Source organism: Oryctolagus cuniculus, chromosome 18 (assembly GCF_051225735.1).
Source record: "Oryctolagus cuniculus isolate XC-2025 breed Fujian yellow rabbit chromosome 18, ASM5122573v1, whole genome shotgun sequence".
Lineage (NCBI taxonomy): Eukaryota > Metazoa > Chordata > Mammalia > Lagomorpha > Leporidae > Oryctolagus > Oryctolagus cuniculus.
The window spans coordinates 65596398-65623274 of NC_142884.1; the positions used below are offsets into that span (position 1 = coordinate 65596398).

The 26877-nt window shown below is 42.6% G+C and overlaps 1 protein-coding gene across 4 annotated transcripts in view; it reads left to right on the forward strand.

Annotated features, from left to right (window-relative positions):
* Positions 1–26877, forward strand: part of PHLPP2 (PH domain and leucine rich repeat protein phosphatase 2) — a 91644-nt gene that overhangs the window by 18343 nt on the left and 46424 nt on the right. For 2 of the 4 annotated variants that reach the window (XM_008257569.5, XM_089320419.1), the window contains exons 3-5: positions 8621–8754; positions 14271–14461; positions 22790–22915. In XM_008257569.5, coding sequence (XP_008255791.3) covers positions 8621–8754; positions 14271–14461; positions 22790–22915 — 451 coding nt within the window. Of the gene's footprint in view, positions 1–2969; positions 3258–8620; positions 8755–14270; positions 14462–22789; positions 22916–26877 lie in introns of those variants that run through there. The other 2 variants (XM_089320420.1, XM_089320421.1) reach the window with 2 other exon arrangements.

Below are 26877 nucleotides of genomic sequence, written 5' to 3' on the forward strand. Positions count from 1 at the left end.
ATGACATCAGTGATCACCCGAGGCTCTTGTCATGAGCTGCCAAGGCTATGGAAGCCTCTTGATCCACAAACTCCAACATTATTTAGACAGGGCCATAATCAACGTGGAGGTTCTCTCCTCCTTTCAGAGAAAGGTACCTCCTTCTTTGATGGCTCCTTCTTTCTATCAGAATCTCACTCACAGAGATCTTTCATTTAGGTCATTTTTTGCCACAGTGTCTTGGCTTTCTATGCCTGAAATGATCGCATGGGCTTTTTAGCCAGATCTGAATGTCTTAAGGGCTGATTCTTTTTTTTTTTTTTTAAAGATTTATTTATTTATTTGAAAGCCAGGGTTACACAGAGAGGAGAGGCAGAGAGAAAGAGAGAGAGAGAGGTTTTCCATCCGATGGTTCACTCCCCAATTGGCCACAACAGCCAGAGCTGCGCTGATCTGAAGCCGGGATCCAGGAGCTTCTTCCCTGTCTCTCTCGTGGGTGCAGGGAAGGGCTGATTCTGAGGCCAGAGTGCTATTTAGGGCATTTGTGATTCTATGAGTCTGCTGTGTGGCCTGCTTCCCATGTTGGATTGTTCTCTCCTTTTTAATTCTTTCTATTATTATTAGCAGACACTTGATCTTATTTATGTGATCCCTTTGACACTTAATCCTATCTTTCTGATCAGTTATGAACTTAAACTGAACACTTTAGTAAGATGGCATTGATACCTGCCAACTTAATGGGATTTGCAGTCCCATGGCAAGTTTTTAGCTTTACCCTTAGGGAAAACGTGTGCCAACCTGTACAACTCCTCCCTCTCTTATTCCCACTTTTGTTTTTAACAGGGGTCAATTTTCAGTTGGATTTAAACACCTAAGAATAATTAAGTAGAACAAGAAAATACTAAAAAGAATAAAATAGTAAGCTGTTCCTTGACAGGACAAGAGCTGATCAAGTCATTGCTTCTCATAGTAGAGAAAGAGCACATTTTGGATCAAGAGATCTTTCCCCCAAGATACTGTGGGTTTTTTTTTTTTTTAAGATTTATTTATTTATTTGGAAGTCAGAGTTACACACAGAGAAGGAGAGGCAGAGAGTGAGAGAGAGAGAGAAAGGTCTTCCATCCACTGGTTCACTCCTCAATTGGCCTCAACGTCTGGAGGTGAGCTGATCCAAAGCCAGGAGCCAGAAGCTTCTTTCGGGTCTCCCATGTGAGTGCAGGGGCCCAAGCACTTGGTCCATCTTCCACTGCTCTCCCAGGCTGTAGCAGAGAGCTGAATCGGAACTGGAGCAGCCGGGACTTGAACCAGCGTCCATATGAGATGCTGGCACTGCAGGCAACGGCTTTACCCGCTACCTCACAGCGCCGGCCTGCTGATATTAGTTTTACTCTCTCCCTAAAGCAGTGATAGGAGTAGTTCAAGCGTTGAATAGAATTTTTTGTTGTCTGTGTTACTCTCTCCTTATCCTATTTTGCAGTATATAATTTCCCTTTCTTTGATTTGGGAGAGATTTAGCAAATAGCTAATTACCCAGCCTGTTAAACTTTTGGAACTTTGAAACACAAAATTGAGCTGTAAGCATATTACAGCATTTCCCTCCCCCTTATTCTCCACTCCTAAGCAGATGAGTTTAATGAGTAAATGGAATTAGTCCCACATCTTACTTTTTTTTTTACTTCTTGAAATATTACTTGTTTACTCATTTATCTTAAATTAATGAGAACAGATGTCGAGCTTCTCTTAATATTTGTTTTCTCCACTATGGGAAATACTTTCTTTAGATGAAAATATATGAAGAGGATTTCCAAAATCCACAGAGTCTTTTTAAGCCACGAAACTTGATCATGTAGAATATATCAGAATTAGGATGTCTCTATCTTTCTCAGTTTTTTGGAGAGAAATAGAAAAATAGAGTGAAATGTAGCAGAAAGTATAATTATATCTTGGTCTTGAAAATGTAATTATTATATAGAATTTTGGTATTTAAGTACACTGAGCTCTGTGTCCTAAATAAATAGTAATATTCAAGTAAATTCTGTAGTAGGAAAGTGTTTTAGATATGTCAGACTGTTGTGTTCTGAAAGGCCCTTGAAATCATCTGGTGCAATCTGATCTTAAAGCAGTCTCTTCTAAACTATGTGCAATATAACAGGGGTGGCCATTTGATGTAGTGGTTAAGATTCCCACATCCTGTATTGGGGTGTCTTGGTTTGATACATGATGCAGACCTGTGAGGCAGCAGGTGACGGCACATATATTTAGGTTCCTGTTATCCATGTCGGAGACCTGAATTGGTTTACTGGTTCCTGGCTTTGGTCTTGGCACAGCCCCAGTTGTTGTAGATATTTGGGAAGTAAACCAGCAGATGAGAGTTTGTTCTCTTTGTTTGTCTGTCTCGGTCTTTCAGATTAAAAAAATAAAAAATTATGTCTGTCACAGATGATTCTCTCATTCTTCGAGCAATTTTGAGAGACGTTTTGTTATTGGGCATCTCTAATTAAGATTTTCCTCATATTTAGTTCAGATCTATCTGTAAGACTTCTCATTGTTCCTGGTCTTATTCTTTGGAGGGATATAAAGTCTAACCCTCCTTGACATTTGAAGATTTATACACTTTATACTCTTAGTCTCCTTGTCTTCAAGTTAGTCCTCCTTTTGTCATTCTTTTTTATTACCTGGCTTAATTGACCTCTCTAGGATGCAATTTATCAGAAGTGCTTTCTCAGGAGAATTTTACCTTAGTGGTAGGAGAATGTCTAACATTATCATAGACCTTTGTGAATTTTTATTTTCTTTGCCTCGGTGTGGGGAGCAACTGAGACTAGACTAAGTTACTGGAATTAAGACTTATTCTATGCATCTGCTCTCCCACAATATGGCGCTGGGGAGGAGTAAACTTCTACGCAGCTGCCTCTCGCCAATTTGATGAGCTGCAGGAGCTGATCCTGCTCCTGATTGGAGGAGAGCAGCGTACTCGGCGTGTGGGTAGCAGAGTTGGGATTGGTGAAAGAGGACTATAAAGGAGGAGAGAGACAACATGCACCAGGAACATCTATCTGAAGGAACACCTGAGCAGCCCCCCGAGAGAGCCGGCTGGCGGTGTGCCGCTTCTCCGCGGAAGTGGGGAAAGTGGCAGGGTGAGTCGCCCCTCCACGGAGGTGGAAGGGTCAGCAGCCAACCCGGGAAGGACCAGCAGCAAACCCGGAAGGGCCGAGCAGACAAAAGAACAGCGCAGGGTCCTATGTCGTTCTTCCGCAAAGAGGGGGAGCGACACCTCGGTATGAATTGGTGTCTTCATTCTACATTTATTATTTTCCTCTCCATCAGATTTAATCTTTACAGATTCTGGTCTTTCTCCATGTAGTAGTTAATTCTGAGTTTATCTGTTAGTTTCTGGAAGGTGGAAGACTAAACTGAGAAGTCAGGAGGGACAAGGTAGTTGTTACTTTTGTCTTTCTCGTACTTCAGTATGATTTCTGTTCATTAACTATCATTTTGGTAGTTGTTTATATTCAGCTTTATAGTATTCTCATTTCATATTTTTTATTAATTCTTATTACCAGCAGCATTTTCTTTTTTAAAATTTTTGCTTATTTGAAGGAGAGACAGAGAGGGAGCTCCCATTTGCTGGTTCACTCTCCAAATTCCTACAACAGCCAGGACGAAGCTGGGAGCTCGACTCAATCTGGGTCTCCCAGTTGGTGGCAGGGATCCAAGTAATTGAGCCATCACTTGTAGCCTTCCATGGTGTGCGTTAGCAGGAAGCTGGAATGGGATACAGAGGCAGAACTTGAGGCTAAGCATTCCAATATGAGATGTGGCATCTTAACTGCTGTGCCCATCACCCACCCTGCCAGCAGCATTTTTTGATTCTTCAGCCACAAAAAAAGATATCTTTTAATGTTTTTTTTTTTAATATTTATTTATTTAAAAGGAAAAGTTAGAGGATGAGAGAGGAAGAGAGAGATACAGAGAGATCTTCCCTCACTGTTTCACTTCCTAAATGGCTGTAATGGCCAGGGCTGGGCCAGACCAAAGCCAGGAGCCAGGAGCTTCTTCTGGATCCTCCACGTGGATACAGAGTTTCAAGGACTTGGGCTATCTTCTGCTGCTTTCCCAGGCCCATTGGCAGGGAGTGGTTTGGAAGTGGAGCAGCCAGGACTCGAGCCAGCACCCATATGGGATGCTGGCGATGCAGGTGGTGGCTTTACCCACTATGCCACAATGCTGGCCCACATCCTTCATATCTTTTTGCCATAATGGGAAGTGTATCTTTATTCCAATCAATACAGTTCTTCTGTTTTCTAAGCAGTCTTTTTTTTTTTTTTTTTTTAATCTTCATTTTATTTGAAAAGTAAGAGACAAAGACAGATCTTTCATCCATTGGTTCATTCCCCAAATGCTGGCAACAACCAGGACTGGGCCAGGCTGAACCTAGGAGCACAGAAGTTCCATGTGGGTGGCGGGGGCTCAAGAACTTGAACCATTACCTACTGCCTCCTCATGCATATTAGCAGAAAATAGGATTTGAAGCCGAGTAGCGGGGACTCAAAACAGGTACTCTGGTATGGGATATAAGTGTCCCAAGAGGCAGCTTAACCTGCTGCTCCACAATGCCTGCTCCCCAGAATTCTTTTTTGTTTTTAAAGTGTATTTACTTATTTCATTATTTATTTAATATGCAGAGAAATAGAGAACTCCCATTTGCTGGTTCACTCCCAGATGCCTGCATTGGCCCCAGTTGCATCCTAAGCAAGGAGCTGGGGACTCATTCCAGATCTTCCATGTGGATGGCAGACACCCAAGTAATTCAGCCATCATCACTGTCTCTCAGGGTGCCCAATAGCAGGAAGCTGACTGAGCCAGGTATCAAACTTAGGTATCTAACCTAGTTTATCTAATGTGAGATGAGGGTATCTTAACTACAAGGCCAAATCTCTGACCCCAGAATCCTTCTAAAAATTTTTAAGACATGCATGTAGGCTTTCCAGTATTTGCTTTTTAGTTGTTGTTTCAGGTGGGATAAATGTCCTATTTTTAATCAAATTAGAATATTCTATATTTTTAGATTGTCATATTATTGAATACTTAACTATGAGATATTTTGCTAAGCACTTAGCATTCTTTTTTTAGCACTTTCCATTTTATAACATGTCGTAAATAAGTAGGTACAACCATATGAGTTAGATGCTATTGTTATTACTGTTATATTGATGAGGAATTTTTTATAGAAAGCTTTTATTTAATAAATATAAATTTCATAAATACAACTTTTGTTTTATAGTGGTTCTTCCCCCGACACCTGCTCTCCCACCCCCAAGCCATCCCACCTCCTTACTCCCTCTCCCTTCCCATTCTTCATTAAGATTCATTTTCAGTTATCTTTATATACAGAAGATCAACTCTATACTAAGTAAAAATTTCAACAGTTTACACCCACAGACACACAAAGTATAAAGTACTGTTTGAAGACTAGTTTTTACCGTTAATTTTCATGGTACAACACATTAAGGACAGATGTCCTACATGGGGAGCAAGTGCACAGTGACTCCTGTTGTTGATTTAACAATTGATACTCTTATTCATGACATCAGTGATCACCCGAGGCTCTTGTCATGAGCTGCCAAGGCTATGGAAGCCTCTTGATCCACAGACTCTGACATTATTTAGACAAGGCCATAATCAACGTGGAGGTTCTCTCCTCCTTTCAGAGAAAGGTACCTCCTTCTTTAATGGCCCCTTCTTTCCATCGAATCTCACAGAGATCTTTCATTTAGGTCATTTTTTGCCACAGTGTCTTGGCTTTCTATGCCTGAATGCTCAATGAGGAATTTAAGACAAAGTTAATTAACTTGTACAGGGATATATTGACAAATGGGGAAACTGAGACTCACATCTATGCAGTCTGACTTGTGGAATCCATATTCTTAGTCACGGTATTTATAACTTTACTTTTTGATGGAAACATTGTAAAAAAGCTGTCTTGCCATTATGATTAGTGTAGCCCATTCTATCAAAATACATATTGATCATTTTTGTTTTTTATTAGTATTTTACCTGTGTCTGATTTAGAATATTTTGTCAGCAGAGTCCATGAATGATTATTAGACATCCTGATTGTACCTTGGCTTTTTTTGCTTAAGATTTATTTCATTTATTTTGGAAGACAGAGTTAGAGAGAGAGGAGGAGACAGAGAGAAAAAGGTCTTCCATATGCTGGTTCACTTCCCAGATGGCTGCAGCAGCATGGGTTGGGCCAGGCCAAGCCAGGAGCCAGAAGCTTCTTCCAGGTATCCCATGTGGGTGCGGGGACCCAAGCACTTGGGCCATCCTCTGCTGCTTTCCCAGGCACATTAGAAGGGAGCTGGATAGGAAATGGAGCAACTGGGATTTCAGCTGGTGCCCATAAGGGACCCTGGCACTGCACGTGACAACTTAACCTGCAAGCCAACCCATGGTGCCAGCCCCTTAACTTGGCTTTTAATCAAGAGCAGGCAATAGAATGATTTCTTGGGGGGAATTACTGAGTTCATTACTAGTTCTTATCTATGAAACCAGTGAAAATATATATTGTTTGGGATGTGGTAGGCAACCCCAAAGCCTATACTTATAAATGTATAGTTTATATGAAATTACTTATGGCCAGTATAATGCTTTATATCTCATAATTTTAAGTTTGCAGCTGAGGTTCTCGAAGGACCTTGTAGGGGTCTGTGAGATTCTTTAAAGATGTGCATGAGGTCCAAACTGGTTTTTTTTTTTTTTTTTTTTTTTTTTTTTTTGACAGGCAGAATGGACCGTAAGAGAACGAGACAGAGAGAAAGGTCTTCCTTTGACGTTGGTTTACCCTCCAATGCCTGCTGCGGCCAGTGCGCTGCGGCCAGCGCACCGCGCCGATCCGATGGCAGGAGCCAGGTACTTCTGGTCTCCCATAGGGTGCAGGGCCCAAGGACTTGGGCCATCCTCCACTGCACTCCCTGGCCACAGCAGAGAGCTGGCCTGGAAGAGGGGCAACCGGGACAGAATCCGGCACCCCGACCGGGACTAGAACCCGGTGTGCCGGCGCCGCAAGGCGGAGGATTAGCCTAGTGAGCCGCGGCGCCGGCTTTAAACTGTTTTTTAATAATAGAACTTTATTTATTTATTTGAAAGTCAGAGTTACACAGAGGAGAGGCAGAGGTCTTCTATCTGCTGGTTCACTCCCCAGTTGGCCACAACAGCTAGAGCTGTGCTGATCCGAAGCCAGGAGGTTCTTATAGATCCTCCCACATGGGTGCAGGGGCCCAAGGCCTTGGGTCATCCTCAGCTGCTTTCCCAGGCCATAGCAGAGAGCTGGATCTGAAGTGGGGCAGCTGGGACTTGAACCGGTGACCATATGGGATGCTGGCACCTCAGGTGGCGACTTTATCCTCTACGCAACAGTGCTGGCCCCCAAGCTTTCCTTTTCAGTTGCAGTCTCTCATCGGTGTTCACTGGTGCCGTCTAGAGGCTCTATGAAACATCACAATAGATTAGTTACAGAAGCAGATCTGAGATCCAGCCATTTTCCATTAAACAAGCTGTTAAATTTATAAAAATATAAAACAGTGGTGTTCTTCTCACTACATTTGTTTTACTTTTGAAAGAATTTTTTGAAAGTATATATGTTGGCCAGCGCCGCGGCTCACTAGGCTAATCCTCCACCTGTGGCACTGGCACCCTGGGTTCTAGTCTCAGTTGGGGCGCCGGATTCTGTCCTGGTTGCCCCTCTTCCAGGCCAGCTCTCTGCTGTGACCCAGGAGTGCAGTGGAGGATGGCCCAAGTGCTTGGGCCCTGCACCCACTTGGGAGACCAGGAAAAGCACCTGGCTCCTGGCTTCGGATCAGTGCGGTACACCGGCCGCAGCAGCCATTGGGGGGTGAACCAACAGCAAAGGAAGACCTTTCTCTCTGTCTCTCTCTCTCTCACTGTCCACTCTGCCTGTCAAAAAAAATAAAATAAAAGAAAGTATATATGTTAATGTACAGTGAGCTTATTATTTTAGAGTGAATAAATATCTGGAAGTTCCAAAATTTAATTTCTAATTCAGTAAATAGCAACATATGGGACACATGAGCAAATGCTCTTTGGGGGTCTTAGAAAGTATAGGAAAGTCCTGAGACTAAAACTTTGAAATCCACTGTTTAGATTCATTTTATTATGTGATATTAAGGAAAATCTTTTTTTATTTTTTAAAGATGTATTTATTTTACTTGAAAGTCACAGAGAAAGAGAGGCAGAGAGATAGAGAGAGGTCTTCCATCTTCTGGTTCACTCCCCAGTTGGCCACAATGACTGGAGCTGTGCTGATCGGAAGCAGGAGCCAGGAGCTTCTTCTGGGTCTCCCATGTGGGTGCAGGGGCTTAAGGGCTTGGGCCATCTCCTACTGCTTTCCCAGGCCATAGCAGAGAGCAAGATAGGAAGTGGAGCAGCCAGGACTCGAACTGTGCCCATATGAGATGCTGGCACTGCAGGCGGTGGCTTTACCCGCTTCCCTGCAGTGTTGGCCCCTTAAGGAAAATGTTGATGAAGAAATAAAAATCAAACACACTGTAAGGTTAAACAATTAAATGAAGCATTTTTATTACTTACCAAATGTTTTTCTCTTGAATCGTGTGAGCAGGAGACTGGAGCCTACTGAACGACCTCTTCAGATTGTTTATGATTACTTGTCCAGGCTGGGATTCGACGATCCTGTGCGCATACAAGAGGAGGCTACTAATCCTGATCTTGGCTGTATGATTCGATTTTATGGTGGTAAGAATTTTCAGTGGCTTTGGAATATATTAACTACTTGTAAGTGGGTCATTTGTGCCTCTCTCTTCCTTCAGCTTTTAAAGGTATTTTATCAAAAGATATTTTTAGGCCAATTAAGTAATGTAGTTGAAAGTAACCAAAGAATGGTAAAAATAAGAGAATAAGAGATCAGGGGTAAGGGTGAAAGGGAGACTTAAATGTGTTAGCCAAAAGTATGTTCCCTTTTTGTTTTTACTTTTTGTTAAAGGTTTGTTTATTTATTTGAAAGGCAAATTGACAGAGAGTTAGGGAGAAAGAAAGAGGTCTTCCATCTGCTGGTTCACTCCTCAAATGCCTACATCACCCAAGGCTGGGCAAGCCGAGGCTAGGAGCCAGAAACACCACCCAGATCCCTTATATGGCAAGAACCCAAGAGCTCAGGCCATTGTTTCTGCCTCACAGGTGTATTAGCCGGAAACTGGACTTAAACCAGCTATTTGATACAGGATGCAAATGTCTCAGGTGGTGGTTTAACCCCCTGTACCGCAATGCCCACCCCACTCTTTTCATCCTTGTGTTTTGCTGACTTGCTATTTTATTTTATTTTATTTATTTTGAAAGAGAGGAGAGACAGAAATCTCCCATCTGGGCCGGCACCGTGGCTCAATAGGCTAATCCTCTGCCTGCGGTGCCGGCACCCGGAGTTCTAGTCCCAGTTGGGGTGCCGGATTCTGTCCCGGTTGCCCCTCTTCCAGTCCAGCTCTCTGCTGTGGCCCGGGAGTGCAGTGGAGGATGGCCCAAGTGCTTGGGCCCTGCACCCGCATGGGAGACCAGGAGAAGTACCTGGCTCCTGGCTTCAGATCAGCGTGGTGCACAGGCTGCAGCGCGCCGCAGCAGACATTGGGGGGTGAACCAACGGCAAAGGAAGACCTTTCTTTTTTTCTTTTTTTTTTTTTTTCTTTTTCTTTTTTTTTTTTTTTTTTTGGACAGGCAGAGTGGACAGTGAGAGACAGAGACAGAGAGAAAGGTCTTCCTTTTGCCGTTGGTTCACCCTCCAATGGCCGCCGCGGCCGGCGCGCTGCTGCCGGCGCACCGCGCTGATCCGATGGCAGGAGCCAGGAGCCAGGTGCTTTTCCTGGTCTCCCATGGGGTGCAGGGCCCAAGCACCTGGGCCATCCTCCACTGCACTCCCTGGCCACAGCAGAGAGCTGGCCTGGAAGAGGGGCAACCGGGACAGAATCCGGCGCCCTGACCGGGACTAGAACCTGGTGTGCTGGCGCCGCTAGGCAGAGGATTAGCCTAGTGAGCCGCGGCGCCGGCCAGGAAGACCTTTCTGTCTCTGTCTCTCTCTCTCTGTCTACTCTGTCTGTCAAAAAAAAAAAAAAAAAAAAAGAAAGAAATCTTCCATCTGGTTCATTCCCCAAATGGCTGCAGTGGTCAGCTCTGGTCCAGGCCGAAGCCAAGAGCCAGGAGCTTCATCTGGGTCTCTGGCAGGGACCCAAGCACGTGGGCTATTTACTGTGGCTTTTCCTAGGCCATTAGCAGGGAGCTGGGTCAGAAGTGGAGCAGCTGGGACAGAAATCGGCACCAATATAGGCTGCCAGCATTATAGGCGATAGCTTTATCTGCTGCATCACAGTGTTCCCTGACTTGCTATTTTATACATTTGCCAGAATCATGATTGCATCATGCTTTCGTATCAATTGTTTTTCAAGTTCCTGGTAAAGTGTTTGAACTACTGGATGTTTCAGAACTGTTGAAAAGTAGATAGTCATCATATATGACTTGATATGTTGTGCCTACATTTCTCAAATTTGCATACAAATTTAGTGAGCTTTATGCCTAGGAATTTTGACTTTTATTTTTTGTATCTATTTTATTTATTTGAAAGGCAGAATTATGGAGAGAGAAGGAGAGATAGAGAAAGAGATATCTTCCGTTCATTGGTTCGTTCCCCAGGGCTGAGCCAGGCTGAAGCCAGGAACCAAGAGTTTCATCTACGTCTTCCACCTGGGTGCAGGGCCCAAGGACTTTGGCCATCTTCTGTTGCTTCTCCAAGGTGCATAAGCCATGGCCTGGATTGGAAATGGAGCAAGCAGGGCTGAAACCTCTGGGGTGACAGCATTGCAGGCGGCAGCTAAATCTGTTACACCCCAGCTTCAGCCCCTTTTTCCTCCTTCTGTGCCATTTCTTCCCCCTCCTTCCTGAACTATTTTATATCTGATCACTTCAACGGTTTTAAAGTTAGGCTTATTAGAATTATATATCCTTTCTGAATGTTACTTTCTAATCATATGTATCTACTATTAATAGCAGTAGTGACATTTACTGAATGTTTACTGTTGCTTTTATGCTTCTGGATTAACTGATTTTCTCATTATACTCACCTTACGTTGTGTGAACTACTGTCCCATTTTACAGATAAAACAATTAAGGCAGATAGAAGTTAAATAACTGTTCAGTGTCATACAACCACTTAATGACAGAGTTACTTAACACCTAATGCTTTAGGATTAATATGACACACTTGCCAAAGAATTGAGCCAGAATAGTAAAATTATTTGCGTACATAGGCATAACCATTGTAATAAGACTCCTTGCTTTCATTCCTCAAATTATGGACTTAGTTTCTGTGTACTTCTTGATGCAACTCTTGAATGTAATATGAAAAATAAGTTTTGTTAATTAATTTCTTGTCACAATACTGTTTTATGACGTGTACTTCCTAAAAAGTTGATTTCATTTTATTTTATTCTCCTTAATTTCTTTGTCAATGCCTTATGCTTGGTGACCTTGTTTTTGGTTTTCTCTCACTTCTGAGGGAAGATCTGTAAGGTTTTTTTTTTTTTTTCTTATTTCTCTTTGATCATAATATATTAGTGTTTGCTCTGTCTACTGCATTCTTTCTTTTTGACTAGCTATACTCATCTGCCGTCATGCTCTGTGTTGACTTTTTTTTTTAAAGATTTATTTTATTTATTTGAAAGGCAGAGTTACAGAGACAAAGAGGGAGACAGAGAGAGAGATCTTTTATCCACTGATTCTCTCCTCAAATGGCCACAATGGCCAGAGCTGAGCTGATCTGGAGCCAAGAGCTTCTTCTGGGTCTCCGACGTGGGTGCAGGGGCCCAAGCACTTGGGCCATCCTCTGCTGCTTTCTCGGGCCATTAGCAGGGAGCTGGATGGGAAGTGGAGCAGCCAGCACTGGAACTGGTGCTCATATGGCATACAGTGCTCTATGCCACAGTGCTGGCCCCTCTGTCTTGAGTTTTGTAAATTAAATACAAGGAAGAGATAAAGTTGAAACAAATTTTGGGAATACATCTATGTTTTAAGAATTATTATGGGGGCTGGTGCTGTGGCGTAGCGGATAAAGCTGCCACTTGCAGGGCCAGCATCCCATATGGGTGCTGGTTCAAGTCCCAGATGCTCCACTTCTGATCTAGTTCTCTACTATAACCTGGGAAAGCAGTAGAGGATGACCCAAGTTCTTGGGTCCCTGCACCCACATGGGAGACCTGGAAGAAGCTCCTGGCTCCTGGCTTTGGATTGGCCCAGCTCCAGCCGTTGTGCCATTTGGGGAGTGAACCAGTTGATGGAATATCTGTCTCTCTGCCTCTACCTCTCTGTAACTCTCTGCCTTTCAAATCAACAAATCTAAAAAAAGAAAAAAAGAAGAATTACTGAAACTTGATTAATTTTTATGTTTCTTAAATCTTAAAACATTAGATTTAGCTATTAACTTTGAGGAAAGAAGCTAAGAATTGCCTACATAATGGACCACTATAGGAAGACAAGTAGCATTGCTTTCCCTCACATTGTTTTTATTTCAGAAGCATAATCTGTTTTCCATTTTGTCAAGGTAATAGAACATAAATTTTGCTATGACTTGCTGACCCATTTCTGGATTTTTATCAGAAATATAAAGAATGCTTTTCAAAAATACCATATCCTACATTTAGATCATAAATTGTTTATTTCTTAGGTCATTGTGGTAGATTATACTTAGGTTTTTTGATAATGTTCGTGTTGTGTTATACATATATCACAACCATGTTATCACTGTTAATTGAAATGTTCGTGCAGTTTTTCCCTTCTTCCATAAAGAAGAACTTATAATTTAAAATTCGACAGCACCTTTTCTGAACTAGACTTTGGAATATCTTATTGAAGTTATATACAACATTTTTCTTTAAGGAATGATAAAGCATTTTTCAGTGGAATGTTGTGCATTTCTAAAAAAGAATGGGAATGATAAACTGAAATAGAGTAATTTTCATTCCAAGTCAACTGCAAAAGAGTATGTACAGCATGTTACTTTTTATGTAAGAACAAAAGGAAAATATAATTTAAATATAATTAAAAAAAAATATATATATATTGTTCTTGAGTGATAGGAGAATGAATGAGTGAGTGACTAAATACCAGAAGAAGGAAGTATAAAGAAAAGTCTTTGCTAGATCATGTTGAGAGATTCCTTGCTAGGTTGACTGAAAATCTGCGAAACATCTTTTAATTTGAAGAACAACCTGTCTGTCATGAAATTTGGTTTTAAAAAAGGACACCTTGAAACAGTAACATATCCCTTACCTGATTGTGATTGAGTTTGAATTATTCATTATACATTTTTAGTCTAGAATGAAAGTTGAGTTGTAAAATGCCAATGGGCTACTTCTTACTTATTGAGTTTTCTTTTGCATTCACTTGTATCGTACAATGATTAGCTCTGATGCCACTGATTTTTCTACCACCACCTTATAAATTATAGTATGACGAAGATCTTAATATACCCTTAAAAGGAGAGTACCGATTTGTAGTACTTATATTTTGAGGGGTTTTAGACAACAAACCTTTCTAAGCATGAGCTCTGTTAACTTAGAGAAGGTATTATAGTTTGAGTGAGAAAAATGCTCTAGAAAGGAGTTTTAAAGTTTATTATTATTATATTATTGTGGTTGCTTTGCTTTATATATATATAAAACCAAGACCTAAAAGCTGAAGCAAACCAATAAAAGAGTTAGTGATCATCTTAATAATCTGGATGTGGATATAACAGCTGGGACCTAGTTGTTATTTGATTTTTTTTTAAGATTTATTTTATTTATTTGTAAGGCAGAATTACAGAGAGGGAGATACAGACAGAGAGAGGTCTTCAATCGCTGATTCACTCTCCAAATGACTGCAACAGTCAGAGGGTGAGCTGATCCGAAGCCAGGAGCCAGGAGTTTCGTCAGGGTCTCCCCTGTGGGAGCAGGGGCCCAAGGACTTGGGCCATCCTCTGCTGCTTTCCTAGGCCACAGCAGAGAGCTGGATCAGAAGTGGAGCAACTGGGACTCCGACCGATGCCCAGATGGAATGCTGGCTTTGCAGGCAGCAGCTCAACCCACTACAAATTCTTATTTTGTAATATCTGTGTTACAAACCTGGTTACTTGTAATTCAGGTTGTTGAATATGATACTTATTACTGTCCTTTTCCTTTTCAGTGTTCTTATACTACTTCAGTGGTGGACTCTGAAGTACTGTTTTCTTTTTTCAGAAAAGCCATGCCAGCTGGATCATCTGGATCGGATCCTGCTGTCTGGTATATACAACGTGCGTAAGGGAAAGACCCAGCTGCATAAGTGGGCTGAACGCCTAGTTGTCCTCTGTGGTACCTGCCTTATTGTTTCCTCAGTGAAAGATTGTCAGACTGGAAAGGTGCACATTTTGCCTCTGGTTGGGGGAAAGGTAAGACTCACAAGATGAATTACTATTCTTTACTTGATCTTAAGTAAATATCATCTATGCTTTTCATAGCCTTTTTCATATCTTTTCAAAGAAGTCCATGTGTACATCATTAAAGACTCCTTCAGGCACTGGGCCATTCATAGGCTATCCTTGCCCTGAATCCTGCTGTGGAGGGATCTGTTGGAGACATCCCTTCCTCCACTGCCAGCACAGATGCTGCTGCCGGGAACACTGAGGGTAGACAGAGGTGCCTTTGCAAACTAAAAGTAGCTGCCAGCAATCACCACTAAAATAGATTCCTTCTGGTTTCTCGTTTTTTCCCTTTAGATTAAAATGCAGAGTTTGGGCTGATCTCAGCCGAGTCCAGCAGCTGGGGAGGCCTGCCATTTCTGTTATCTTTCCTCGAGGATTCCCCATCCCAGGAAAGGAGCTTATTTGCTAGTCAAACAGAATGACAGATGACTGTAAACAGATATATTCATATTTAGAGGAAGCTGTATATAATTTTATTTTTTCTGTTTTTAATCTTGAATGTCATCCACTAAATTTAAGATAACTTCTGGACAAAATGACATGTGAGTTCACACTGTAAAACATGTGATCTAAATATGCAACAGTATAATACATGCATTAAAAAGATAAATGCATGAAGACGGCACCGCGGCTCACTAGGCTAATCCTCCACCTGTGGCGCTGGCACTCCGGGTGCTAGTCCTGGTTGGGGTGCCGGATTCTGTCCCGGTTGCTCCTCTTCCAGTCCAGCTTTCTGCTGTGGCCCAGGAGTGCAGTGGAGGTTGGCCCAAGTGCTTGGGCCCTGCACCCGCATGGGAGACCAGGAAGAAGCACCTGGCTCCTGACTTTGGATCCGTGTAGCACACCGGCTGTAGCAGCCATTTGGAGGGTGAACCAACAGAAGGAAGACCTTTATCTCTGTCTCTCTCAGTCTAACTCTGCCTGTCAAAAAAAAAAAAAAAAAAAAAAAGATAAATGCATGAAAAGATACAGCTGTGCCTAGAAATATAAAATGGTCAGTAGTCAGAATCTGTGGGCCTGCTGGGCCCTCGTATTTGATCTGAAAGTTCTCTCTGCTGCTGAGAGACGTGGGCATGCTTATTGTTTGAAACCCAGGGCTGAGTGCTATCCTTTGTTCCTGAAAGTAAACTAAGGGGCAATGCTGTGGCACAGCAGGTAAAACAGCAGAGAATGGCCCAAGTCCTTGGGCCCCTGCATGGCGTGGGAGACCTGGGGAAAGCTCCTGGCTCCTGGCTTCAGCCTGGCCTAGCCCAGCCCAGGACTTTGCAGCCTGCAGCTTTTTGAGAACTGAACCAGTAGATGGAGGACCTCTCTCTCTCTCTCTCTCTCTAATAAATAAATAAATAAATAAATAAATAAATCTTAAGAAAGAAAATAAACTGAAAACAAAAACTGCTGTAAAACACTGACCTAATGAGGTAGGAACACTCAGTTTGTGGTGTTAAGGGCTGATGGACAGAGTGAAGGAAATAAGTCAAATTGCTGGAGAGGGAGAGTGAGTGTGAGGACAAGGTTTGGAATTGGTGAGAGGAAGCAGAAGATAAGGTCAGAAAGAAAAGGGAAAATGAACCTCCCATTCAAATGAGCCTGCAAACCACATCTTGTACACACAAAAACAAACAAGCTAGAAATGTAATGCTATGAAGATACCCACAAATGGAACAATCAGAAGATAAACTTCAGATTGAAATGGAAATAAATGAACATCCTGAAGATTCAAAAATAAATGTGCTGGGGCTGGCCCTGTGATGTAGCTGGTAAAGCCTCCGCCTGCCGTGCCGGCATCCCATTTGGCCTCCGGTTCAAGTCCCAGCTGCTCCACTTCCCATCTCTGCTACAGCCTGGGAGAGCAGTGGAAGATGACCCAAGTCTTTGTCTCCTGTAACTGTGTGGGAGACCCAGAAGAAACTCCTGGCTCCCGGCTTCAGATCTGCGCAGCTCCGGCAGTTGTAGCCAATTGGGGAGTAAACCAGCAGGTGTAAAACTTCACTTTCTCTGTCTCTTTCTAACTCTTTCTTTCAAATAAATGAATAAATCTTTAAAATAAATAAATGTGCTTGCAATTTTCCAAGAACAATGGAATACCAAAAAAATTTTCTGAAATAAGAATATGTGATATTATAAAGAATGAACTGGAGTACTGGAAATGAAAATACAATTAGGGGCTGGCACTGTGGCATAGTGGGTAAAGCCTCTGCCTGCAGTGCCGGTATCCCATATGGGTGCTGGTTCAAGACCCGGCTGCTCCACTTCTGATCCAACTCACTGCTATGGCCTGGCAAGGCAGTAGAGGATGGTCCAGGTCCTTGGGTTTCTGCACCCATAAGAAGAGACCTGGAGTAAGCTGTTGCAGCTGTTTGGGGAATGAACCAGTGGATGGAAGAACTCTCTGCCTCTGCCTCTGCCTCTCTGTAACTCTGCCTTTCAAATAAATATATAATAAATCTTAAAAAAAATAGAAAATACAGTTAATAAAAATTAAAATTTGTTAAGCGATTAAACTCTAGGTGAGACAGTCAGTGTGAATTGATAAATAGTAAAGTAATTGTTGTCTATTATCTTTTTCCTTACTGATAGAAATTTGTTCATGGGGCAATATATCTGAAGTCAAAAACTGTATCCTAAGTTCTAAGGAGTGGCTAGTGAGATATAAACAAAAGTTTTCAAGACTTCTGGGAAAGCCTTTTAAACTTTGACAGATAATAATGGCTTGACTCTTTGTCTGTTTATAGAGCACAGCCCCTCAGTGTTGGAGGGGAACAGCCACTGGGAGTTGGAAAACATTTGCAGGGTGTGGCTATTTGGAAAGTAAAAAGAGCCTGGGTCCTTGATGGCCTGTTGGAGCTGCTCAGTCAGTCCTAGACCAGCTCCCTGGTTGGTTTTTTTTTTTTTTTTTTTTTAGGCCACTGTTTTATATCTGAATGCAAAAATTCAGTGATGTACTGAAGAGTTTCACACATTAAAAATGTAGAATACCCCTTGAATGAGGCTGCTGTATACAACTGATTAGCGTTCCAGAGAAGAGAGCATAACAAAAGACAGAAACAATATCTGAAAAAACTAAGTTGAAAATTTCTGTAAATGAAGACAACAGGAGAGTTCAGATTAAAACTATACTGAGTTCTGAGCAGGATGAAAAAGAATAAATCTATACTGGGACATACTGCTGAACATAAAGGATAAGGATCAAATCCTAAATGTTTCCCGAGGGAAAAAGAGAACCTTCCAAGGAATGACAACCTGATAGCAGTCTTTGTATCGTCAAAAGGAAGTGCTAGAAGATTATTTGCAGAAATTTTGAAAGACAATAAATGTCCACCTATATTTTACACCCAGCCAGATTGTCTTATAAGAGTCAAGACAAAATCAGATATTTTCAGAAAAAGAGTAATTAGCTGAAAAATCATCACTAGAAATAAAAAGATGTTTTAACACACACACACAAAACACATTCACCACCCTCCTCCCCCAAAAAAGGAAAAAAAATTTGGAAGTAAGTTCAAAGGGGAAGTATGAGATATAAAAGACAATGAGTGCAGACATTGATAAAATACATTGGTTAATTTAATATTGGTTGTGAAAAGTTTTAAAAGTTCTGTGTTTTACAAAAGGTCGAACTGTTTAAATAGTTTGTACAGCATATAATGGTGTGCTCAATAAGTAAAATGTAATACCATCTTGGGATAAGAAGATAGAAACACTACGTAATTTTAATGTGGGAGACCTGGAAGAATCTCCTGGCTCCTGGCTTTGGATTGGCCCAGCTCTTGTTCTTTTGGCCATTTGGGGAGTGAACCGGTGGATTGCAAGACCATTCTGTTTCTCCTTCTATCTGTAACTCTGCCTTTCAAATAAATAAATAATTCAAAATCTTAAAAAAAAAATGTGGAGAAGTGGAGACTCAAGCCAGTATCCAAATGGGATGTCAGCACCACAGGCTGTGACTTAACCCACTGCACCATGGTGCCAGTCCTGAGCATATGTCTATAAGTGAATGTACATAGCAGCTTTATTCAAAACAGCCAAAACCAGTCCTGGACCAATTCCTTTTTTTTTTTTTTTTGGAAACTGCCCATGTGCTCATTAACTGGTGAATTAATAGACAGGCATGGTATATCCGTATGGTGGAATTCTGTAAAGAATACAAAGGAATAAGCTGCTGATACAAAGGGGAAAGGGGGTAATTTAGAAGCATTCTTCTTATTTATTTTTTTAAGATTTGTTTATTTATTTATTTTTTTGACAGGCAGAGTGGCAGTGAGAGAGAGAGACAGAGAGAAAGGTCTTCCTTTACCGTTGGTTCACCCTCCAATGGCCGCTGTGGCCAGCGCACCGCGCTGATCCAAAGCCAGGAGCCAGGTGCTTCTTCTGGTCTCCCATGGGGTGCAGGGCCCAAGCACTTGGGCCATCCTCCACTGCACTCCCAGGCCACAGCAGAGAGCTGGACTGGAAGAGGGGCAACCGGGACTAGAACTCCGGGTGCCAGCACCGCAAGGCGGAGGATTAGCCTATTGAGCCGAGGCGCCGGCCAAGATTTGTTTATTTTAAAGTTACAGAGCGAGAGAGAGAGATCTTCCATCTGCTGGTTCTCTCCCCAGATAGCTGCAACAGCCATGGCTGGGCCAGGCTAAAGCCAGGAGCTTCATCCGGTTCTCCCATACAGGTGCAGGGGCTCAAGTATTTGGGCCATCTTCCACTGCTTTCCAAAGTGCATTAGCAGGGAGCTAGATCAGAACTGGAGCAGCTAGGACTGGAACCGGCCCCCATATGGGATGCTGGCATTGCAGGATATGGCTTTACCCACTAGGTCACAGCACTGGCTCCTCAGAAGCATTATTCTAAGTGAAAAAACTAGACATGAAAGTCCATTTATTATTTGACTTCGTTTTTGTGAAATGCTGAAAAAGGCAAAAAGTGTAGTGATAGAAAATAGATCAGTGATTGCCAGAATAGGAGGGTAAGAGATTGACTGTAGAAAAACACACACAGGACATTTTGGAGGTAGAGGTTTACCTACTGTGTTCACTTATTAAAAAAATTCATTGAACTGTTCCTTAGGATCAGTGATGTTTTTAAACAATTGATGAATTTTGTTTAGGTAAATTATATCTCAAAAGAACTGATCCTCCTCAAAGACCTTAATACACAAAGCACTAGTAGGATGGAGAGGCTCCCTATAACCTTTCAGCATAAATATTTAATAATTCCAAAGTTGTACTTTTTTTAAAGACTTGACATTGTATGTTTTGCTATACTTTTCTGTGTCAAACATTCCATAATAAAATATTTTAAAAACGTTGTTCTAAAACAATGTCTATTCTTCATTTCAGTAAGATCCTTTATTTTGACACAGACTTAATCAATAGAAAAATGGTAGGAGCCAGTGCTGTGGCATAGTGGGTAAAGCTGCTGCCTGCAATGCTGGCATCCCATATAGGCATTTAAGTTCTGGCTGCTCCACTTCTGATCCAGCTCTCTGCTATCCTGGGAAAGCAGTAGAAGATGGCCCAAGTCCTTGGGCCCCTGCACCCATGTGGAAGACCCAGAGCAAGCTCCTGGCTCCTGGCTTCAGATCAGCATAGCTCCGGCCATTGTGGCCAATTGGGGAGTGAACCAGTGGGTGGAAGTCCTTTCTCTGCCTCTCCTTAATTCACTGTAACTCTGCTTTTCAAATAAATAAATAAATCTTAAAAAAAAATATGTTCTATCACAGTTGAAATATGAAAATAGTATTAGTGGATCTTTTAACATGATTCTTTTTTGCTCAGATTATTTTGTGTTTCTGTCACTTGGTTCCTCCTTAGTTGGTACCAGAAACCTAATGATTTACAGGTATGACTTGTAAGTTCCCAGTTGATTTGCCAAAATTGAATTTCTGTGACATAGAAAAGTGAGATGTCAAAGATGAAAGTGGCCTCATAAATTTAAAAAAGGCTGTGTACTCATTAAAGCTGTCTAGATTGGCTGCTGGAGTTTTGGCAAACATTTCCTTAAATAGCTGTTTTTGTGCTGAGAGTCTCTGACACCACTCCAAAGAGGAATAGGAGAGGGCTTTGCCTCTTTTCTCAAACCTAGAGAAAAAGATTTCAGTGGTATTTAAGAGAGTTTGGTAAAGGTGGACTCCTTGGGTTTGTTCGTGTGTGATTCATTGGTGGGGGAAAGCAGGGGAGAGCACAAGCCATTGAAGGGAGAAAGTGTTCTGTAAACATGCATACCTGTGCAACTGTCACCACAATCAATTTTACAGAGTTTACTTATTTGTTTGAGAGGTAGATTTACAGAGAGAGAGAGAGAGGAGAGACAGGGAAAGAGGTCTTGCATCTGCTGGTTCACTCACCAAATGACTGCAATGACCAGAGCTGGGCCAATCCAAAGCCAGGAACCAGGAGCTTCTGTTTCTCCCATGCAGGTGCAGGGCCCAAGCACTTGGGCCAACTTCCACTGCTTTGCCAGGCCATAGCTGAGAGCTGGATCAGGAGTGAAGCAGCTGGGACACGAACTGGTGCCTTCTAGGATGCCACTGCCTTAGGAGGGGGCTTAGCCTACTACGCCACAACAGTGGTCTCCACAATTAAGTTTAGAGCTTTCTTATGACCCTAACAGGAAATGCTATACCTCTTTTGTAGCCATTATCTCCCAGTTCCCACTCCAGCTCTATACAACTACAAATCTTCTCTAGATTTGCCAGTTCTAAACATTTTATATAAATGGAATCATAAAATACATGGTTCTTTATAAGTGACTTCTTTCCCTTAAGATAGTGTTTTCAGAATTCCTTCATGTTGCAGCATGTATCAATACTTTGTTCCTGTTTATGGCCAGTTAACATTCTGTTGTATTAGATCTACCACATTTTGTCTATGTACTTACTCATTGGTGAACATGGTCCTTCTGGTTTGGGTTATTATGAGTATTGCTGCTATCAACATTCACATAAAAGTTTTTATGTGAATATGTGTGGATGTATGTTTTCAGTTTTCTTAGATGTAAATATCGGAATAAAATCACTGACCTTTTTAGAAAATGATGAACTGTTTTCAAAGTGGCTGTGATGTTTTACATTTCTACCAACAGTTTGTGAAGGTTCCAATTTCCCCATGACCCTGTCAATGCATAATACACAACACTTTTTAAAAATAATTATTTTTAATTTTACCCGTCCTAATACATGTGAAGTGGTATCATTGTGTTTTTGGTTTGCATTTTCCTGGTGGCTGTTGACATTGAACACTGTTTTGTGTACTAATTGGCAATTTGTAGATCTTCTCTAGAGAAATGTCTTCATGTCTCTGTTGGTAAAACATACTTTATTTCTTCTGTTCTCATATACCACATTCAACAGAGAGGATTTCTGTGACACCAGTGGATGTGGGGACTTCTCCCCCCAAGCAAGCAGGCAGGTAGTTCAGGGGATACCAACTTGGGTGTCCTCTAGCCAGTTCAAGGCTGATACTGTCTCCCTGGAGGTAGTGTCAGATCTTACAAGGTGAGTCCTCCTCCCTCCTACTCGCAATGAAAAACCAGATGCAAGCCCCAGGTTGTTTGACCTGTACCTTCCTATAGCTCCCTCCTGGGAGTTGATTTATTTGAGCAACTCACAGTACTCAGGGACACAAACATACTGGCTTATTATAAAGAATATTATAAAGGATAAAGGGGTGAGGTATGGAAGAAGCATCTTTGCCCTCTCTGGGTGTACGTATGTGCATACTACCCTCTAGGAGCTTCCATGTATTAACCTATTTGTTCGCTCTCTGAACCCCGTCCTTCCGGGGTGTGTGTGTGTGTGTGTGTGTGTGTGTGTGTGTGTTTGAGACTTCATTACAACAACATGATTGATAATTGACTGGGGGGTTGGGAGCTGGGTGGGGAATCCCCGCAAGGCCTGTCTGTTTACATTCTTTAGCATTCCTGCCTCATGGGTATGGGATAGGAATCTGGAATGAGGAGGGTCTTGTTACCTATTATCAGGCAAGAGTAGGTCTGAGAATTTCTCACCATCTCTGACCCAAAATGGTGGGGCGTGGGGGTTGATGACCTGCCTTAGGGAAGAGAAATTCTAGTTTCTGTGGCCTGCTTTGAGGAGGGAATTAGAAGCCTGGAATTAAGGATGCAAACCAAAACATATGTGTCCTAAGACCCTTTGTCTTTGTCTTTTTTTTTTTTAACTTTTATTTAATGAATATAAATTTCCAAAGTACTGTCTTTGTCGTTTTGTTTTGTTAATGAGGTTCTTTACTTTTTGACTAGAATGGGTTTTTAGTGGTTCTGGTTTTCTCCCCTTCTTTTCTGCAGGTAGAAGAAGTGAAGCGCCGGCAACACTGCCTTGCATTCAGCTCAGCTGGAGCCCAAGCCCAGACCTATCATGTCAGCTTTGAGACTTTGGCTGAGTACCAGAGATGGCAGCGGCAGGCATCCAAGGTGATAAGTAATCAAGTGTCCTGATGGGGAGATAAGAATGCAGAACCCCAATATTATGTATTTTCAAGCTGAACCTGCTCCTAAGATAGTAGATTATACTTCATTTCCTTTCCAGGCCTTTCTGAACACATAATGAATAAAATAACGGAATTCCATCAGGTCCTTAACTTAAAATTGATACTCACATCTGCATTACAAAGTACTGTCAAAAAGGTTTTCAGGTGCTTTTGTATCTCTACCATCTCTGAAATAGGGCCTTGGAAAGAATTAAAAAGTAATGAGATTTGATTCTTGAAGGAATTGAGGCACAATGAGATATATGTGATTTTCCCTCCACCACAGCAGTCAGTGGTGGATGAGGGATGGAGCTGTAGCCCAGTGCTTCTTGGTCTGTGCATACTTAGACAGCCTTGATGAGCACTTCCGATCTAAATTTATTGGTGGGGCAATGATCTGTAATTTTATCCCAAACCATTAATGCTGTGTGCTGAGAATAACTAGTCTTTCAGCATAATGTCTGCTTGTTAGCCTTCAGCTATGAACTATGGAGGCAGGTGTCTGAGGCAGCAGTTAAGATGCTGCTTGGGACGTCCACATCCCATATTGACATGCCTAGGTTCAAGTTCTACCTCTGCTTCCAGTCCAGCATGCTGCTAACATGCACCCTGGGAGACTGTAGGTGATGGCCACATACTTGGGTCCCTGCCACCCATGTTGGAAACCTGGGTTGAGTTATACTCTCCTGACTTTGGCCAAACATAGGCCTGGCTGTTGTGGGCATTTGGGAAGTGAACTACAGACTGATGATCTCTCTCTCTCTGCTTTCCAAATAAATGATTTTTTAAAAAACGAACTACTAGAAGTTTATTGTGATTTTCAAATTCTTTGGTTCTCCTGGCCATCTTTTTATTTTTTTAAGATTTATTTATTTACTTGAAAATCAGAGTTACACAGAGAGGAGAGAGAGAAGAGAGAGAGAGACAGAGAGAGAGAGACAGAGAGGTCTTCCATCTGCTGGTTCACTCACTCTCCAAATGGCTGCAATAGCAGGAGCTGCGCCAATCTGAAGCCAGGAGCCAGGAGTCTCTGCAGCCGCCTCCCGCACCCCCAGCAGGCCTCCACCTCCACGCCACCCTGAGCTCTTTTCTTCCTTTAAAAAAAAAAAAAAAAAGATTTATTTTATTTGAAAGGCAGAGTTACAGAGGAGGGAGGGAGGGAAGGGGAGAGAGAGAGAGGAGAGAGGAGAGAGAGAGAGAGAGAGAGAGAGAGGTCTTCCATCTGCTGGTTTACTCCCCAGATGGCCGCTACGGCTGGTGCTGTGCTGATCTAATTCCAGGAGCCAGGAGCTTCTTCTGAGTCTCCCACACGGGTGCAGGAACTCAAGCACTTGGGCCATCTTATACTGCTTTCCTAGGCCATAGCAGTGGATGGGAAGTGGAGCAGCCAGGACTCGACCGGTGCCCATATGGGATGCTGGCAATGTAATCGGCAGCTTTACCCACTATACATAGCACCAGCCCCAGTCTTTTTATTCTTTTAAAAAAGATTTATTTATTTATTTGAAATGCACAGTGATAGGGAGGTGGGGGGAGAGTGAGATAATCCATCTTCTGGTTCACTTCCCAAATGGCAACAGAGCCCAGAGCGGGCGAGGCTGAAGTCAAAACCCAGAACTCCATTGTGGTCTCTCACATGAGTGTCAGGGGACCAGGCACTTGGGTCATCTTGTGCTGCTTTTCTTAGGCTCAGCAGGGAGCTGGATCAGAAGTGGAGCAGCCAGGACTTCAAGTGGTGCTCTGAATGGGATGTAAGCATGTTGAAAGTAATGGCTTGTGGCCAGTGCTGTGGTGTAGTGGGCTAAGCCTCTGCCTGCAGAGCCAGCATCACATACTGGTGCCGGTTCATGTCCTGGCTGCTTCTCTTCTGATCCTGCTCTGCAATGCCCTGGGAAAGCAGTACTGGATGGCCCAAGTGCTTGGGCCCTTGCATCCGTCTGGGAGACCTGGAAGAAGTTCCCGGCTTTGGATCAGCCTAGCTCCTGCTGGTGCCGCCATTTGGGGAGTGAACCAGCATATGGAAGACTTTTCTGTCTCTCCTCTCTGTCTGTAACTGTACCTCTCAAATAAATAAATAAAGATCTTGAAAAAAAAAAAAAAAAGGCAGCTTAACATGCTTAACATATTGTGCTACAATGCCAGCCTCTTTCCTGACCATCTTTACAGAATTTTGCCTGTAGGATTACTATGACATACCATCAAAATATGAATGAGAGGCAAACATTTGGCCAAGTGGTTAAGACATTAAAATACTTACATCTCATATTGGAGTGCCTGGATTTGATACCAGCTCCACTGCTGACTCCACTTTCCTGCTAATGCAGACTTTGGGAGGCATCAGAGACCCCCATGGTGGATTGAGTTTTGGCTCCTGGCTTCAGTCACCAACCTAAAGCTGTTGAGGACATTTAGGAGTAAACCAGTGGACTGGTGGCCCCATCTCCCCATTTTGTCTTTCTTTCATTCTTTCTTTCAAGATTTATTTATTTATTTGAAAGGCAGAGATACAGAGAGAGGAGAGAGATATCGTCCATTCCCTGGTTTACTCCCCAAATGGCCACAATGACCAGGACTGGGCCAGGCCAAAGCCAGGAGTTAGGAGCTTCTTCCAGGTTTCCCACGTGGTCCATCTTCCACTGCTTTCCCAGAGTGCATTAGCTGGGAGCTGGATTGGAAGTAGAGCATCCCATTAGGGATGCTGGCACTGTAGGCAGAGGCTTAACCTTCTATACCACAGTGCTGGGCTCCCTCTTTTATATTTTTCTTCCCTCCCTCCCTCCCTCCCTCTCTCTCTCCTTCTTTCTTTCTTCTTTTTTTAAAGATTTATTGATTTATTTGAAAGGCAGAGTTACAGAGAAGCAGAGAGAGAGAGAAAGGTCTTCCATCCAGTGGTTCACTCCCCAAATGGCCGCAACAGCTGGAGCTATGCCAATCTGAAGCCAGGAGCCAGGAGGTTCTTCCGGGTCTCCCATGCGAGTGCAGGGGCAAAGGACTTGGGCCATCTTCTCCTGCTTTTCTAGGCCACAGCAGAGAGCTGGACCAGTACTGTAGCAGCCGGAAGTTGAACCAGTGCCCATAAGGGTTGTTGGCACTGTAGGCAGTGGCTTTACCCGCTATGCCATGGTGCCAGCCCTTGTCATTCAAATAAAAAAGAAAAATTAATGATTTTCTAGTGACACATTGCTTATTTTTTAGTTTTTAAAATTTATTTGAGACAGAAAGCTTATTCACTCTCCAAATGCCTACAACAACTGGGGTTGGGGCCACACCAAAACAAGAAGTTAAGAGCTTGATCCAGGTCTCCCACCTGGATGGCATGAACCCAATTATTTGAGTCCTCACCTGCTGCCTTATGCCTTCTGCATTAGCAATAAGGTGGGACTGGGAGCATAGCTAAGATTCGAATGCCATTGCTCCAAAAAGGGATGCAGGTGGTGGCTTAACTGCTAGGCCGAATGCCTTCCTTTGTTTTTATTTTATCTTGTTAAACTTTATTTTGATTTTATTTGAAACGCAGAGTGAAAAGAGAATGCTTATGTCTGTTGGTTCAGTCCGCAAATACCCACAACAGCCATCGCTGGGCCAGGCCAAAACCAAGAGCCTAGAACTCAATCTGGATCTCCCACATGGGTGCCAGGCACCCAAATACCTGGGCCATCATCTGTTGCCTCCCAGATTGTACATTAGCAGGAAGCTGGATTGAAGTGGAGGAGTCAGGACTTGAACCAAGCATACTGGTGTGGGTACAGGCATCCTAAGTGGTAGCTTAACCACTGAGCCAATTGCCTACCCATTGTTCTTTATAGATCCAATTTCACAACCAATATTTTATTAGCATAGTATTACTGAAATATAGACCTTGTTTGGGTTTTTGGATTTTTTGTGGTTATATTATGTTAGTATAAA